The sequence below is a fragment of the Stegostoma tigrinum genome, chromosome 7 (genome assembly GCF_030684315.1).
Source record: "Stegostoma tigrinum isolate sSteTig4 chromosome 7, sSteTig4.hap1, whole genome shotgun sequence".
Classification (NCBI taxonomy): Eukaryota; Metazoa; Chordata; class Chondrichthyes; order Orectolobiformes; family Stegostomatidae; genus Stegostoma; species Stegostoma tigrinum.
The window spans coordinates 50,404,713-50,423,142 of NC_081360.1; the positions used below are offsets into that span (position 1 = coordinate 50,404,713).

The following is an 18,430-nucleotide window of genomic DNA, read 5'->3' on the forward strand; positions in this document are numbered from 1 at the left end:
CTCTGCTAACCCCATTCGCTGTGTACCGACCAAGGGGTCCAGGCTGCGATTCTGCTCCCAGCTCATCCCGCACTCACTCAGCTCCTGCTCTGAGCTCTGGCTGCGACTGTTCTGGGGTCCAGACGTGACTTACATCCGGGATGTGGCCTGCTCTTGTTGTGCTCTTTTCTGGCCGTGGAGTATCCCTCCATTAAAGTCATTGAAGAAATCCTCCCAATCGTAGCATATTTCCTCTACCAGTGGAGCCACCTCTCATCTGAGGCTGACATCAATGTGGAGATCAAACATGACATCCAATCAGCAGGTGCCACATTTAGAGAAGTCTTCAATTACAGCAACATCTACACTGATACAAAGATCCTGTGTAGAAGGCAGTTTCCATCTGACTCTTCCATATAGCTCCAAAACTTTGACTCAAGGCCCCAGCAAAGTACCATCAATGCTGTTTGAGATGTTTTCTCTGCATTAGCTGGGACGACAGTATACTATGAGCAGCATCATTGAAGGGGCCAACAGCACAACATCAAGGTCATGAACATCTAAAACCAACTCTACCAGGTTGCCCATGTGTTTTAGAGTCCCAAGGTGCGACTGCCAAAGCAAATCTTCTTTGCCCGGCTCAAGGAAGGCAGTCAAACAAGAAGAGGACCAGGAAGCACTTCACAGACTTTCTGAAGATTTACCTCAAGAAATGCAACACAGGTCAATATGTCAACAGTTGGAACACATTCGCTCTTCAGAAACTGGCTTAGAGGAACCTCCTGGATGAAGGAATATAATTCTTCAAGGACACCTGTAATCAGAAGGAAGTACTGAAAAAGAACTTGAGAAAGGAAAGCCAATGATCTTGAGGCGAAAAACAAATTCCACCTCTCAGAAACATCTGCCAAGGGGGCAGTCAGAGATGCAATTTTAGGACTGGGCTTGTCAGCTACACAAGGAACCACAGAGCCCTTAACAAGTGACATGGAATTTCTTAGGTAGGCAATCATACTCGTTAGTGAGTGATTGCGAATGACTACAATGGTTGGTCTATTATCTAATATGCCTGTGTTCCATAACCCTTAATACCTTTGCCGAGTAAAAGTTTGTCAAAGTTTTAAAATTAATAATTGATCTGGCATCCATTTGCAAAGAGGTCCAATTCTACTATGCCACCTTGCACATTTTTGAATATCTTTTAACTTTTAGACCATGCCCCCGGTTCTAAATTTCTCATCCAAACAAATATGTTTTTCTTCATATACCTCATTTATGTACCATAATATTTTGAAAACTTTGATAAAATCAACCTTTAACTTTCTAAAGTACATGGAAAAGAACTCTCTGCAATATCTGCTCGGCAGAATCTCCCAATTCACAGCTGAAGTATGTTTTGGTCCCCAGTTCATCATGGCTCCTAGCAATTTTTCACTCTTTACCTCATTAATTATGCAGCCTTGAGTTCTTCAGCATCTTTCTGGGGGAATAGCATGACTGGAGGGGCAGAAGTGATTCATGGACAGGCATAGATAGATAAGGTAGATAGCCAACTGCATTTCCCCATGGTGGGGAATGTCAAAAACTAGAGGACATAGTTTAAGGTGAGAGGGGAGAGATACAAAAGGATCAAGGGGGCAATTTTTTTCACAGAGAAGGTGGTGAGTGTCTGGAACAGGGTGGCAGAGGTAGTAGTGGAAGCAAGTATAATTTTGTCATTTAAGAAACATTTAGACAGGTACATGGATGGGATTGCACGGAGGGATATGGACAAATGCTGGCAAATGGGACTATTGCATGGGCATATTGAGCCAAAGGACCTGTTTCCATGCTGTAGACCTTTGTGACTGTATGGCTGTTTGCTTAAAATACATGCAGTGTGCTTGTAGCATCAACCACTGGTATATGTAGGTCTGATGTTGATAAAGCAAGGTGTCACATAGTGAGAGATAATGGGAACTGCAGATGCGGGAGAATCTGAAATAACAAAGTGTGGAGCTGGATGAACACAGCAGGCCAAGTAGCACCTTAGGAGCTCAAAAGCTGATGTTTCGGGCCGAAACCCTTCATCAGAAAAGGGGGATAGGGAGAGGGTTCAAGCCCACCAACTCCCACAGCTACCTGGAATACACCTCCTCCCACCCACCTTCCTGCAAAAATTCCATCTCCTATTCCCAATTCCTTCACCTCCGCCACATCTGCTCCCAGGATGAGGCTTTCTACTCCCGCACATCCCAGATGTCCTCGTTCTTCAAGGACCGTAACTTCCCCCCCGCCCTCGACCATGTCTCCCGCATTTCCCGCAACTCATCGCTCACATCCCGTCCCCGCAATAACCGCCAAAAGAGAATCTCCCTCATCCTCACATACCACCCCACCAACATCCGGATATAATGCATCATCCTCCGACACTTCCGCCATCTACAATCCGACCCGACCATCAAAGACATTTTTCCATCCCCACCCTTGTCTGACTTCCGGAAAGACCACCCTCCCCGGGACTCCCTTGTCCGCTCCACACTCCCCTCCAACCCCACCATACCTGGCACTTTCCGCTGCAAACGCAGGAAGTGCTACACTTGCCCCACATCTCCTCCCTCACCCCCATCCCAGGCCCCAAGATGACTTTCCACATCAAGCAGATGTTCACCTGCACATCTGCTATTGTAGTATATTGCATCCGCTGTACCCGTTGTGGCCTCCTTTACATTGGGGAAACCAAGCGGAGGCTTGGGGACCACTTTGCAGAACACCTACGCTCTGTTCCCAATAAACAACTGCACCTCCCAGTCGCGAACCATTTCAGCTTCCTCTCGCATTCCTTAGATGACATGTCCATCCTGGGCCTCCTGCAGTGCCACAACGATACCACCCAAAGGTTGCAAGAACAGCAATTCATGTTCCACTTGGGAACTCTGCAGCCCAATGGTATTAATGTGGATTTCACAAGCTTCAAAATCTCCCCTCCCACCATTGCATCCCAAAACCAGCCCAGCTTGTCTCCGCCTCCCTAACCTGTTCTTCCTCTCACCTATCCCCTCCTCCCACCTCAAGCCGCAACTCCATTCCCTACCTCCTAACCTCATCCCGCCGCCTTGACCTGTCCATCCTCCCCGGACTGACCTATCCCCTCCCTACCTATACTCACTTCTACAGGCTCCATCCCCATCCCTTTAACTTGTCTGTCTCCTCTCCACCTATCTTCTCCTCTACCTACCTTCGATCCGCCTCCCCCTCTCTCCCTATTTATTTCAGAACCTTCTCCCCATCCCCCTTTTCTGATGAAGGATCTAGGCCCGAAACGTCAGCTTTTGTGCTCCTAAGATGCTGCTTGGCCTGCTGAGTTCAACCAGCTCCACACTTTGCGATCTGTGTCACATAGTGACATTTTTGGGATCCTTAAGGGGGAGGGGGAGCAGCCCCAAGCTGTGGTCCACATTGGCACCAACGACATAGGTAGGAAGAGAGATGGGGATTTAAGGCAGAAATTCAGGGAGCTAGGATGGAAGCTGAGAGCTCGGACGAACAGAGTTGTTGTCTCTGGTTTGTTGCCTGTGCCACGTGCTAGTGAGGCGAGGAATAGGGAGAGAGAGGAGTTGAACACGTGGCTACAGGGATGGTGCAGGAGGGAGGGTTTTGGATTCTTGGAAAATCGGGGCTCTTTCTGGGGTAGGTGGGACCTCTAGGGGCAAGATGGCCTTCACCTGAACCAGAGGGGTAGCGACATCCTGGGGCGAAATTTGCTAAGGCTTTTCGGGTGGGTTTAAACTAATTCAGCAGGGGGTTGGGCACCAAAATTGTAGTTCGAGTATAGAAAAGGTTGAGAGTAGGGTGGTCCGAAATAAAGTTTCAGGGAAGAAAGATGGCACTGGCAAGCAAGAAGCTGGTTTGAAGTGTGTCTACTTCAATGCCAGGAGCGTCCGGAATAAGGTGAGTGAACTTGCAGCATGGGTTAGTACCTGGGACTTCGATGTTGTGGCCATTTCGGAGACATGGATAGAGCAGGGACAGGAATGGTTGTTGCAGGTTCCGGGCTTTAGATGTTTCAGGAAGAACAGAGAAGATGGTAAAAGGGGCGGAGGTGTGGCATTGTTGGTCAAGGACAGTATTACAGTTGCAGAAAGGATGTCTGGGGACTCGTCAACTGAGGTAGTATGGGCTGAGGTTAGAAACAGGAAAGGAGAGGTCACCCTGTTGGGAGTTTTCTATTGGCCTCCGAATAGTTCCAGAGATGTAGAGGAAATGATAGCAAAGATGATTCTCAATAGGAGTGAGAGAGACAGGGTCTTTGTCATGGGGGAACTTCAACTTTCCAAATATTGACTGGGAGCACTATAGTTCGAGTACTATAGATGGGTCAGTTTTTGTCCAGTGTGTGCAGGAGGGCTTCCTGACACAGGATGTAGATAGGCCAACAAGGGGCGAAGCCACATTAGATTTGGGACTGGGTAATGAGTCTGGCCAGGTGTTAGATTTGGAAGTAGGTGAGCACTTGGACGAGGGAATTGAAGGATGGGTCAGCAAGTTTGCAGACGACACAAAGGTCGGAGGTGTCGTTGACAGTGTAGAGGGCTGTTGTAGGCTGCAGCGGGACATTGACAGGATGCAGAGATGGGCTGAGAGGTGGCAGATGGAGTTCAACCTGGATAAATGCGAGGTGATGCATTTTGGAAGGTCGAATTTGAAAGCTGAGTACAGGATTAAGGATAGGATTCTTGGCAGCGTGGAGGAACAGAGGGATCTTGGTGTGCAGATACATAGATCCCTTAAAATGGCCACCCAAGTGGACAGGGTTGTTAAGAAAGCATATGGTGTTTTGGCTTTCATTAACAGGGGGATTGAGTTTAAGAGTCGTGAGATCTTGTTGCAGCTCTATAAAACTTTGGTTAGACCGCACTTGGAATACTGCATCCAGTTCTGGGCGCCCTATTGTAGGAAAGATGTGGATGCTTTGGAGAGGGTTCAGAGGAGGTTTACCAGGATGCTGCCTGGACTGGAGGGCTTATCTTATGAAGAGAGGTTGACTGAGCTCGGTCTCTTTTCACTGGAGAAAAGGAGGAGGAGAGGGGACCTAATTGAGGTATACAAGATAATGAGAGGCATAGATAGAGTTGATAGCCAGAGACTATTTCCCAGGGCAGAAATGGCTAGCACGAGGGGTCATAGTTTTAAGCTGGTTGGTGGAAAGTATAGAGGGGATGTCAGAGGCAGGTTCTTTACGCAGAGAGTTGTGAGAGCATGGAATGCGTTGCCAGCAGCAGTTGTGGAAGCAAGGTCATTGGGGTCATTTAAGAGACTGCTGGACATGCATATGGTCACAGAAATTTGAGGGTGCATACATGAGGATCAATGGTCGGCACAACATTGTGGGCTGAAGGGCCTGTTCTGTGCTGTACTGTTCTATGTTCTATGTTCTATGTGCGCAGCTATCTGATTGACCGGTTGACAATTTAGTGCTCCCTGCTATTACAAATTGTCTGCCTATTTGTCTGCACTAAAAAGGTATGTGAGCTACAGAAGCTGGCAACCCTTATGTCAGTGAATGTGTGCTAAGAAAACAATTGAAGTACATACTATGGTGTACTGAAATGTACAAATGCTAGGATGTTCCTGTAGGTTCAAATGTGGAGTGTTGCATCTACAACTTCAAGATTAGCAGGTTAAACCACATGGCTCAACTTTCAAGGCTGCGCAGAGATGGACTTCATACTTGCAAAATCTTAGATCTGATAGAATTACTCAAAGTGACTTCAAAAGTGTGTGCCTAAGTTCAGAGTTCTTCCTATGAGCAGCACAAAAACTTCTTTTGTGCTTGCCTTGAGATTTGTGTGCTTAGGTATGGTTCATTTAAATTCGAGGAGGCGGAAAAATTGACTGTGTGAGCACTAAGAAAGCAAAGTAAGAAACATGTGTGTGGCCATGTGAGTGCAAAAGCATCCTGTATCGCTGAGTGAGATGCATGTGTGTCCCTGCACCAAAGGGACTTAGCAGACGCATGCAAGCCATTGGTGTCCTTCTGCTCCAAATTACAGTTTTGAAGGACTGAAGGAATCAAGAGTTCTTACAGAAAGACGCACTTCTGCCCTTCGTGTCCATACAGTGGTCAAATATCCATCTGTTCTATTCCATTTTTCAGCATATGTCCCATAGCCTTGTATGCTATGGTCTTTCAAGTACTCATCTAAATTGCTGCTAAATGTCTTGAGGGTTGCCACCTCTGCCACTCTTTCAGGCTGTGAGTTCCAGATAATCACACTCCTCTGGGTGAAAATAAATTCCTCAATTCCTAAATCACCTGCTCCTTAGCTTTAAACCTACACTGCCTGCTTACTGACTCCTCTACAAAGGAGAACGATTTGTCCTTGTCTACCCTGTCTATACCTCTCAGAAAATTTAATCAGAGTTCAGTCTTCTTTGCTCTAAGGAAAACAACACCAACCTATCAAGTCTCACTCTTCATAGCTGTATTGCTCCAGCCAAGGTAACATTCTGATGAATCTTTTCTGTACCCTTTCCAAAGCAAGCACATCCTTCCTTTCGGGTGGCAACCAAAAATGTCTGAGTTGGTCCCACAGCAGATATGATGATGTGGTAAGGCTGATGTTTATTGTTGCCAGTTGTATGGACCACTCAGGGACATGGTTCTGAAGAAACAGTAGCATTTTGGGAGGGACAAGCATGTTAGCAAGCTACAGCCACCAGGTACCCACTCTGATTTGCATGTCAGGAATTTGCGCCATCTAGATTTTTGGTAAAGGAGAGAAAAATTGGAAGTGGCAAATAAATGAGGAAAGTTGGAATTTTAATGAAACAGAAATACATGGAAATAAGGTAGTTATGCCATGTGGTGAGATTCTGAATTTGTTATTTAAAATACAAGCAAAATACCATGGATTCTGAAAGTCTAAAATAAAGACAGAAAAGAAACAGAGTTAACAAGAAGACATGAAATGTTAAGGGAAAAATGTCAGATCAGGAATAACTCAAGGTTTTCCAAAAGAATGCATCTGCTTTTCCTGGCTTACAAAAAGCCCTAAAATAAAACTTACTTTGTGACTCTGATAGTTTTTGATATAGTTTTCCCTTAAATTTTCCTCCAATTATTCAACTGAGAATTACATCATTTTACTTCACAAGGAAAAATCGTAAATCCCAGATTCATGACATTTAAAGATATTTTAAGGATCAAACCATGTTTGTGTTCAACATTGGCAGCTTAAGCTTCCTTGCACATTACATAGAAGATACCAGAAATCAAACTTCAGGAATGCTGCACAAACTACAGTAACATTGTATTTCCCTAAGTAAATGAAAATGATGCAAATGACAGTCAAGAGGTATTGAAATTAAATCAGCTGAAGAATCCAAACAGTACTCCACATTCATCATGTTGTGAGAGATTACAGAAGTGTGCCACATTGTTATTGTGAAAAAACGCTTCAGGAATAATATGAATAAATTGTTTAAAACATCTTCAAATGAAATAGAAATATTGCATGAATTCAAAAGCAGTAAATAAAATTTAAATTAAAAAGTCATACTGTACATTTAGTCCTTTGACTCTATCAGTTTGATAGAAAAGCAGGGTTTTAGCTCGCTCCAGGCCTTCTTTTCTTTTTTGTGCCATATACTTTGCTTCCTCTATATCTATTTGTTTCCTCTCTGCTTCTTCCTTTTCTTTACGTAGTTTTCTTGCATCAAGCCTTTTTTGCCTTTGACCCTAAAATACAGATCATGTGATTGTGATTTTTTTTTACTTACCACTTGAATTTTTTTAAACACAAGATATTATTGACCTTGTAAATATAGTACACTTTAATCTCCAAGATACCGTGATTCTTAACAGCAACTGTATTACAGATAATAGTGTGAAGCTGGATGAACACAGCAGGCCAAGCAGCATCTCAGGAGCACAAAAGCTGATGTTTCGGGCCAAGACCCTTCATCAGAGAGGGGGGTGGGGTGAGGGTTCTGGAATAAATGGGGAGAGAGGGGGAGGCAGACCGAAGATGGAGAGAAAAGAAGATAGGTGGAGAAGAGAGTATAGGTGGGGAGGTAGGGAGGGGATAGGTCAGTCCAGGGAAGACGGACAGGTCAAGGAGGTGGGATGAGGTTAGTAGGTAGGAAATGGAGGTGCGGCTTGGGGTGGGAGGAAGGGATGGGTGAGAGGAAGAACAGGTTAGGGAGGCAGAGACAGGCTGGGCTGGTTTTGGGATGCAGTGGGGGAAGGGGAAGAACTGGGCTGGTTGTGTGATGCAGTGGGGGGAGGGGACGAACTGGGCTACTTTTGGGAAGCAGTGGGGGAAGGGGAGATTTTCAAGCTGGTGAAGTCTACATTGATACCATTGGGCTGCAGGGTTCCCAAGCGGAATATGAGTTGCTGTTCCTGCAACCTTCGGGTGGCATCGTTGTGGCACTGCAGGAGGCCCATGATGGACATGTCATCTAAAGAATGGGAGGGGGAGTTGAAATGGTTCGCGACTGGGTGGTGCAGTTGTTTATTGCGAACCGAGCGGAGGTGTTCTGCAAAGCGGTCCCCAAGCCTCCGCTTGGTTTCCCCAATGTAGAGGAGGCCACACTGGGTACAATGGATACAGTATACCACATTGGCAGAGAGAGTGGTCTCTCCGGAAAGCAGACAAGGGTGGGGATGGAAAAATGTCTTGGGTGGTGGGGTCGGATTGTAGATGGCGGAAGTGTCGGAGGATGATGTGTTGTATCCGGAGGTTGGTGGTGTGGTGTGTGAGGACAAGGGTGATCCTCTTTGGGCGGTTGTGGTGGGGGCGGGGTGTGAGGGATGTGTTGCGGGAAATGCGGGAGACGCGGTCAAGGGTGTTCTCGACAACTGCGGGGGGAAAGTTGCGGTCCTTGAAGAACGAAGACATCTAGGATGTGTGGGAGTGGAATGCCTCATCCTGGGAGCAGATGCGGCGGAGGTGGAGGAATTGGGAATAGGGGATGGAATTTTTGCAGGAGGGTGGATGGGAGGAGGTGTATTCTAGGTAGCTGTGGGAGCCGGTGGGCTTGAAATGGACATCAGTTACAAGGTGGTTGCCTGAGATGGAGACAGAGGTCCAGGAAGGTGAGGGATGTGCTGGAGATGGCCCAGGTGAACTTGAGGTTGGGGTGGAAGGTGTTGGTGAAGTGGATGAACTGTTCGAGCTCCTCTGGGGAGCAAGAGGCGGCGCCAATACAGTCATCAATGTAACAGAGGAAGAGGTGGGGTTTGGGGCCTGTGTAGGTGCGGAAGAGGGACTGTTCCACGTAACCTACAAAGAGGCAGGCATAGCTGGGGCCCATGCGGGTGCCCATGGCCACCCCCTTTGTCTGTAGGAAGTGGGAGGAATCGAAAGAGACTGAATTACATTGTGTTCTGGAACAAAGTCTCATTATTTTGCCTAAAATATAACATAGCTTATACAATGATTCCAAGAGCCTAATATTGAGCTTGAACATTCTAATTCTGAAGCAGACTTTAAAAGAATTTTTTTTATAATTGAATATTAAGATCCTTATGTAAGTTTACTTTGTTATTCATAAATAACATTCACTGGAAATATTTGGTGGATGTTCTTTTGTCTGGGAAGAACAGCCAGTTTGTAAATATTGTTTATATCACAACAATGCTGGTTACTTAAAGAAGCAATTTATATAAAACAACACTTTTTTGTTGTCTTTGTTTTATGGATAAAAATTACCAACTGGGAAGCCTTGACTACTATTCAGTGCTTAGATTATTGTCCTAAAAACAGTTGATCATTCAAATAGGAAGCAAAACACCAACATAAGTGCAGAAACACTGATTAACTATTCTCACTTACCTCAGCATCGTAAAAAATGCTGAAGAAAAAACTTGATTGGTCCATCAAGCCAACTCTATAATTGATTAGTTCACTAATATACAGCATTACTTCCATTCATGCTCAACGTCACACCTCAAGAGTTTAAGCACCCCAGCAGAATAGAAAGAAAGTAAAACTCAAGGCAAGGTTATGGAGCTATATTACTTTCTAACTATGATTTCCACTGGAGTATGTAAATGGTAGATTAGTTGTTGGATTCATGGAACTCATTTAATCAACTAGTTTTGCTCCAATCTACCCAATCTACCATTTACATACTCCAGTGGAAATCATAGTTAGAAACTAATTTAGCTCCATTTTGAGTGAATGCAGCAAATCAGCTCTTTTTGGATGAGCCAATAACTTGTTCCGAAGATAACTTTGGTGGAGAGTTGTTTTTCGGACTGGAGGCCTGAGACAGCAGCGTTCCTAAGAGATTGGTACTGTGTCCACTTTTGTTTGTCATTTACATAAATGAGTTGGATGAGAATATAGGAAGCATGCTTAGTAAGTTTGCGGATGGCACCAAAATTGGTGGTATAGTGGATACTGAAGAAGGTTATCTAAGATTACAAAAAGATCTAGATCAATTGGGTCAATGGACTGAGGATTTGCAGATGGAATTTCATTTGGTCAGTTGAGGTTTTGCATTTAGTACAACAAATAAAGGTGAGACTTATATAATGAATGGTAGGGCCCAAGGTAGTGTTGGTGAACAGAGAAACCGAGGGGTTCAGGTACAAAGTTCTTTGAAATTTGCATCACAGGTAGACAGGATGGTTAGCAAGGTGTTTAGCATGTTTTCCTTCATTGCTCAGACCTTTGAGTACAGGAATTGGGGCATCATGCTGAGGTTGTACGGGACGTTGGCAAGGCCTCTTCTGAGTACTGTTTGCAGTTCTGTTCACCTGCTGTAGGAAGGATATTATTCAACTGAAGTGTGTTCAGAAAAGATTTACCAGGATGTTGCCAGGAATGGAGGGCTTGAATTGTGAAAATAAGCTGGATAGACTGGGACATTTTTCACTTTAGTATAAGGGGTTGAGGGGTGACATTGTAGAGGTTTATAAAATCATGAGGGGTATAGATAAGATGAACAGCAAGGGTTTTTTTTCCCCAGGGTAGGGAGTTCAAAACTGGGGGGGCTCTGCGTATAGTTTTAATCTCCTTGCCAAGAAGAGGATGTACTGGGACAAGAGTCACAATGATTCATTTTGATACCTACATTGAGAAGACTGGCTAAGAGGAGGGTTAGAGTGAATTGGCTTATATTTCTGGCATTTGGATGAATAAGGAAAAATCTAATTGAAACATACAACATTTTTAAGGGAATTGACAGAAGATAGGCACTGGAAGAATGATTTCCCCGGACTCAAAATCTAGAAATAGAAGATCCTAGTATTGAAATATGATCTAACCATTTGGGAGTGATCTGAGGAGAAATGTCTTCTTTAGAATTCTCCACCTCCAGGATTGTGGGAGAGAAAACTGAAGGATATGGGGATGAAGTGAGAAGGTAGGGTTGAAGTAAGAGTCAATCATGATCTTAATGAAGGCTGGAGGGGGCTGGAAGGGCTGACAGACCTCCCTGTGTCTGTTTTTGTGGTTCTTCTGTAGGGGGACTTGGTCTTTCATTATCTTACACAGCCAGGCTTTCCTTCATCAACACACTAGTCACACTTGTTGCCATCACTCATAACCCCTTGTCACTTTCTCTCTTCTGTCTTCGCTGTGCCATCCCTCTCCTTGCGGAAACTGCTTGCTTTGTTTGGTCAGGTTAAAATTGTTACAGAGATAGTAGGAACTGCCGATGTTGGAGAATCTGAGATAACACGGTGAAGAGCTAGATGAACACAGCAGGCCAAGCAGCATCAGAGGAGCAGGAAAGCTGACATTTCGGGTCTGGACTCTTCCCCACTGGCTTCACATTGAATGTTATACATCAGATCACACATTCCTCTCGCTAACTGTCTGGGGGCCAGGTAAACTGAGTATCACTGCCAGATCAAGTGATAAGCGAGTAATTAGATTACTGGAATAATGTAGTGCAGCTGGAAAATATCCAGGAAGGAGTATAACTGTCAGGAGCATTGTGAGATCCCAAAGACAGATGATGGAGGCATCTGGTAAACATCGTGAGTCTATCGGAGGACCTAGGGTGACCATAGAGTTGTCCATCATTGATTGGGTATTTACTGGATTGGATGTGTAGATTAGTGGGATGTAGCTAACGATGAAATCAATTTTGCATATAATTACTGTAATGCAAAAGGTGTAAAAATGTATTCAGCTGGGAACAGTTAGAGTGTCATCAACCTCTCCTTCAATCTAAACCGTACTTTAAGAGACCAACTGGGCCCCAGGTGAAAGCCAGATTTGGAGCAATCTCTGGCATCTCCCACATGTGTGGTAAAAGAGCCCTGAATAAAGATTGTTTGTACTGCTGAACACAGAATTCAAGGCTCCTCTTTGATATTTCTCCCATTAACAACTATTAATAAAAGGTGGCAAAGTTCTGTAGGACTCCATCATAACTGATTCCTACACAGCGCTACTAGAAAATGCAACTAATTTCTTACTACACCCATAATCTGCCTATTAATACCACTAAACAGCATCTTATTATGTAGAATTTTGTCAAAAGGTTTTTAAAAATGCAAATATACAGTCTCAACCTCACTACAAATTTCCAACAAAACATAACATCCTCAAAAATAGGTTTAAATGTTGAAACTGTCTCATAATCTCTTTGTTATCAATGTAATATATAGGATGGCATCAACTTCAAATTCCCTAATTGCCAGAAACCAGGTGGACGACATATAAAACATAACAGGAAACCATACCTTTCTGAATAAATATGACCAATTGCATACATGTTTGGAAATCGCATCTATAATTCAGTGACATTCTTTTGGCTGCTATTGCATAAGGCCAGCAAACTATAGGACAACAGTCAAGAAAAAGCCAGGAAATTAAGCATAGTACATAACAGAATCTCAGACCTCCCATTCCTACCTCTGTAGTTCTGATTAGATACACACACTTTACATTTGTTTGTAAGGTGTAAGTGATTGCACAAATAATCCAAGCATACCTTCAGAATAAGTAGAAATTCAGTGTGCATGTAAGCACTTTTCTACTTGAATTGAGACAAATACGTACAAACAATAAAGTGGTATAAATGTTGTATAATATTATAAAAACAGAAGTGTGAAATGTGCTTACTGCAATGGTATTTGTCCAGTGTTTAGTCACTTCTTTTGATTTTAGGTGTAAACTTTCTTTTTCTTCCTTTTGAGCACGAATAAATTCTGCTTCTTTATTTATGCCATTCAAATTATCCTGGATTCGTTGCCATTCTACTTTTGGAAGTACTGTCACTTGATGAAGGTCCACCAAATTTGGAAAATGTAATTCACCGGAGTTATTCAATTTGTCAGAACTCTGTGCTAAAATTTCAAAAGAATCAGTTATGTCATAAAAAGTCATAAAAGTCAATCATAAAAACCAACCTCCAATTCATTCCCTGAAAACTGATCATCAATATCTTTTGTTTGAGGCCAGGGCAAAGCTTACTAGTTTAAACTGAGGAAAATTAAAACACCTATGTACTTTCATTGATCTTCATGCAATTTCAGAGTATGTTTTGCAGTGACAAATTTCTCTTTAGAGCCTGCAATTATGCTTGAAATCACAGGTTGATTTGTTGTAATCATGTGACCACTACCTCTGTTGCAAGGGCTGGTGTGCAGTTAGTACCAGTCATTAAACACACATGACTTGTAACATGGTATTAATGTGTGGCAGCTGAAAATGTGTGGATTTTTTGAGCCAAGGGACAGCCAGCAGAAACGGCAAGAACTAACTAAAAAAATTCTCAAAGAGCTTCCTGGTCAGAGGTTATTTTGACAAAAAATTGAAATCGTAGTTAATGGAGAAGGAGTTCTAATTCTGTGACTGTATTCACCAGCTGTGTCCAAAAATGTGATTCTGTCCATTAGAAAGAGACCTTTATTTAAAAAACACTGTACCTAAACCATTGCGACATCCAGATTATGGTAATAAGTTGATCAACGTGCAAAAGAGTCTATTAAATTGATTGTTTCAGTCAAAACATTTATCTACAACATTAATTACTAGGTGAATCAATCTGGCTGTGCATTTTGCAGGCCCTGCTGTTGAGGAAATGTAAGGGGTACACAGTGGAAATATAATTGTTCCATTCTCAGTGTAATTGCTAAAGAATTGATTTTTTAAATCTGATTATTTAGAAACTGTGGCCCCTCTATCAGTGCTGGGGATAGAGTGTTACAAATTGTATTGCAGCCTAGATCTCACTAATGATCAGAAAAGTCAGAAAAGAGGGACTTTGAAGGCTTCAAAACACACTTTGAATATCATATTAATGTTAATTATGAAAAAAACGTTCAATAGCACTTAGGGGAAGGGGAGATTATTGGTCAGTATGTGACTATACTGATGGATCGAATTGAATCCTGAGAGTTTGGACATCCAAAAGATGATCTCATCTGAGAAAGGAGTGTGGTGAGCCTGTGGAATTCATTGCCACAGAGCACAGTGGAGGCCGGGACATTAAGTGTCTTCAAGGCAGAGATTGATAAATTCTTGTTCTCGCAAGGAATTGAGAGTCCAGGTAAGTGGAGTTGAAATGTCCATCAGCCATGATTAAATGGCAGAGTAGACTCAATGGGCCGAATGGCCTTTCTTCCACTCCTATGTCTTATGGTCTTATGGTCTAACCATAACTGTTCTTCCATGACAGCACAACTGCTGACAAAGGAGAAAAGATGTTGAGGAAGTGTTGAGTTGTTAACCAACAGCTAATATATATTAGTGCAAAAACAGACAAGGCTTAGTGTTACACCATGACAAAGTCTAACCTAAACAAGAACAACAGATTGAGAAAAAAGAACAAATGTTATGCAAAAAAGAAAGCAGAAAGGTCAATGACTGAAGACAGGATGCTAAATATTGCACAGAACATCATACAAAAGAAAGTAAACCATGTCAGCCTGAGAAAAGCAATTCATACTTCGTTAGAAGCAAAACAAGCCAATAAAGATGCCAGCTAAGGGGATAGCAGCTGATGGTTCTTACAAATTGCTTTGCATATAGTTCAAGTTATTAGATCTTAAGGTTATTAGATCCATGGTTTCAGGATAGCATCAAGTGAATGTGAAGTGTCAGACAGATACCAAGACATTGTGCAACATTGGGAGTTTGGCACATGTGTGCCAAACATCACACAATGGTGACCCAAACTGAAGGCATGTAAAGCAAGGTAAAGTACACATGTCTAGAGAAGAAATTAAGCTGAAAACCATTTGTAGTAGGAAGAATAGAGATCTGGAGTTCTAGTTAGTAAAACTTAAGCAAAGTCCACTCTTATCAGCTGAAACAAATATAAAATCTAAAACTTGGTCTTGTAAATCTAAACATGTCAGAAGAGATTTGCAGCATTTTGAAAGCCACTCGCTGTGTAATTTTGAAAATTGCAGGGAAGAATGTGATGTCCTCCAGGTTCAGAGAAGCAATAGCTTACATGCTCTGAAAATCATCAACCAAGCCAATACACTGAATCTTAAAATGGAAATATAGGCTGGTTAGCCTGATATTGATAGTACAGAAAATGCTGGAGTTCATTATAAATTACTTAATAGCAGCGCACTTTGAAAATAGTGAAGGGTTGGTCAGAGTTAGTATGGATTTATAAAAGAGAAATCATGTTTCGACAAATTTATTGGAATTTTTTTGAGGGTGTAACCGTAGTGTTGATCAGGGAACAATGGATTTGGTTTACCTTGATTTTCAGGAGGTGTTCAACAAGGTCCTATACAAGAGATTAGCAAGTAATATTAAAATGCATTGGTGGTTGGGTACTGACATGGCTAAAAAACTGGCTGCCATACAGGATAAAGAAAATTGAAATAAACAGGCCATTTTTGAGTGACAACTCGTGATCAGTGCGGCACCACAGGGATCAATGCTTGAACTGCAGCTAATCACAATATACATTTATGATTTCGAGGATGGAATTAAATATTATATTTCCAGATTGACAAATGACACAAAGCTGGGGTGGGTGGGTAAACTATGAGGATACAGAGATGATTCAGTGTGATTTGGACAAGTTGAGTGAGTTGGCAAATGCATGGCAGATACAACATTTAAAAGGCATCTGGATGGTACTTGAATATGGCTATGCATTGCCTTATATTTCTCAATATTCCATGCAACGTACCTTCCACTTTTTGAAAATCACTGTCTTCATGACACCTTGGTACACATTCATCTGTGTTCAGAGCTGAAGATATTTTACCTATAATGCATAAACGGAAGGACAACAGTATTCAAAATTGCACATTAGAATAAGCAACATTGATTAACACTCTCAGATTCCTGTCAGTGATCGAAATATTAATTTAATCATAGACAGCCATCATACTAGTCATGTTGTTTACAAGGAATTTTGTCAGAAACTTCCAGGTTTTGGTTGAAAAGGACCAGAGTCTACTGGCTATATCTGTAGTTTAATCTCTGAATCTTTGTGGCCTTTAATTGTCCTACACTAATTTACCTGAAATATAAAGCCAAGCCAACATTTGGTTATCAGCTGAAAGCAGTGTAAATATGAGCAGAAGTACAATTTAACTCGAGCTTTGGGACAATTTAATACGCATGATACCACTCATAACTGTTTTATTTAATTAGATAAATTACACTTAAGTGTAGTATCAATGAACTATAATCCTTGAGGAAAAGTTGAGAACAAAGGGTTACAGTTTAAAAACTAAGAGTCTCCCATTTAAGACTTGAGATGAGGAGAAACTTTTTCACTCAGAGTTGTTTACCTGCAGAATTTAGGGAGCAGGAGCAGGGTCATTGAATATATTCAAGAGACTGAAAATGATAAAATTTGGATCAGCAAGGGAGTTAAGGTTAGAGACCAAGCAGCAAAATGGGATTGAAGGCACAATCTCATTGGCGATAATCTAATTTAATGATGGAGCAGGGCCCTGGAGCTAAATGGCCTACTTGTGCTCCAAATACTTGTGTTCAATACCACCTCGCTGCCAATCCAGCAATGTATCATTTCACAGTACATGGTGAGATCTGAGAAATACAGTTGATGTCAGCTCCTGTACGTGCCAAAACTGTGGGGATTATTTTGAGCTTCTAGCAACAGGATAATAACACCACTTTAACACAGACTCCACTCCTTCATACTTCTTCATTGCTGAGATAAGAATCTACATTCTCTTAGCCTTTTATGTTATGGGAGATTGAAAATGTAACAGCAGTAATTTAGATAAAGATGAAAATAGCTAAAATAGCATTGGAAAGGTATCATTTCCAGGCACAAGTGAAGAATGCACCTCTATGAATACTCAAAAAATTCAACTTTATCTGGGATGAACCAGTCTGCTTGATCAGCACCCCATTCACCATGTTGAATATTCACTCCCTGCACATTAGCAAACTGCAATCACATGAACTCACAAAAACTTCTTCAAAAGCACCTCTTGCTACAACCTCAACTACCTGACAGGAAAAGTGCAGCAAGTACAAGGAAAAGCCACTGCCTTAAATTGTATGGGATTGAGGGTAATCTATTGACAGGGAGAGGCAACTGGTTAGTAGACAGGAAGCAAAGAGTAGGAATAAACAGAGATAATGGGAACTGCAGATGCTGGAGAATCCAAGACAACAAAATGTGAGGCTGGATGAACACAGCAGGCCAAGCAGCATCTCAGGAGCACAAAAGCTGACGTTTCGGGCCTGGACCCTTCATCAGCTGATGAAGGGTCCAGGCCCGAAACGTCAGCTTTTGTGCTCCTGAGATGCTGCTTGGCCTGCTGTGTTCATCCAGCCTCACATTTTGTTGTCTTGAGTAGGAGTAAACAGGCCATTTTCTGAGCATTAGCCAGTAACTAGTGAAGTAATGCAGGGATCAGTGCTCGGACCCCAACTATTCACAATATATATTAATGATTAAATGTGGTAATTACAACTCACGTCTTTACGTTTGCAGAAAACGCAAAGCTGGGTGGGAGATTGAACTGTGTGAATGATATAGAGATGCTTCAGTGTGATTTGGATAAGTTGACTCAATTGGCAAGAGCAGAAAGGCAGATTATTATGTGAATAGCAATGGAAAGGGGAGGTGCAACAAGACCTAAGTGTTCTTGTAGTCCAGTAACTGAAAGTAAGCATGTAGGCGCAGCAGGTGTTGAAGGCGGCAAATGTTCTATTGACGTTCATAGCGAGAGGATTTGAATAAAGGAGCAGGGTTGTCTTGCTGCAGCTAAACAGGGTCTTTGTGAGATCACACCTGGAGTATTGTGCGCTGTTTTGGTTTCCTTATCTGGGGAAGGATGTTCTGGCTATAGAGGGAATACAATGAAGAATTACCAGATTAATCCCTAGGAAGGCAGGATTTACATATGAAGAGAGACTGGATTAGCTATATTAATTGGAGTTTAGGGCAGTAGGAGGAGACCTCACAGAAAGCTATAAAATTCTAACAGGACAAGGCAGGGTAAACACAAGGAGAATGACCAGGGAGTCCACGCCAGAGATAACAG

The 18,430-nt window shown here is 42.5% G+C and overlaps 1 protein-coding gene across 1 annotated transcript in view; it reads right to left on the bottom strand.

Annotated features, from left to right (window-relative positions):
* cfap210 (cilia and flagella associated protein 210) overlaps positions 1-18,430 on the bottom strand; it is a 42,740-nt gene that overhangs the window by 20,990 nt on the left and 3,320 nt on the right. Inside the window, exons 2-4 of the mRNA XM_059647243.1 lie at positions 16,087-16,164; positions 13,050-13,273; positions 7,526-7,699 (exon numbers count right to left, since the gene is read on the bottom strand). Coding sequence (XP_059503226.1) covers positions 7,526-7,699; positions 13,050-13,273; positions 16,087-16,164 — 476 coding nt within the window. The remainder of the gene's footprint in view (positions 1-7,525; positions 7,700-13,049; positions 13,274-16,086; positions 16,165-18,430) is intronic.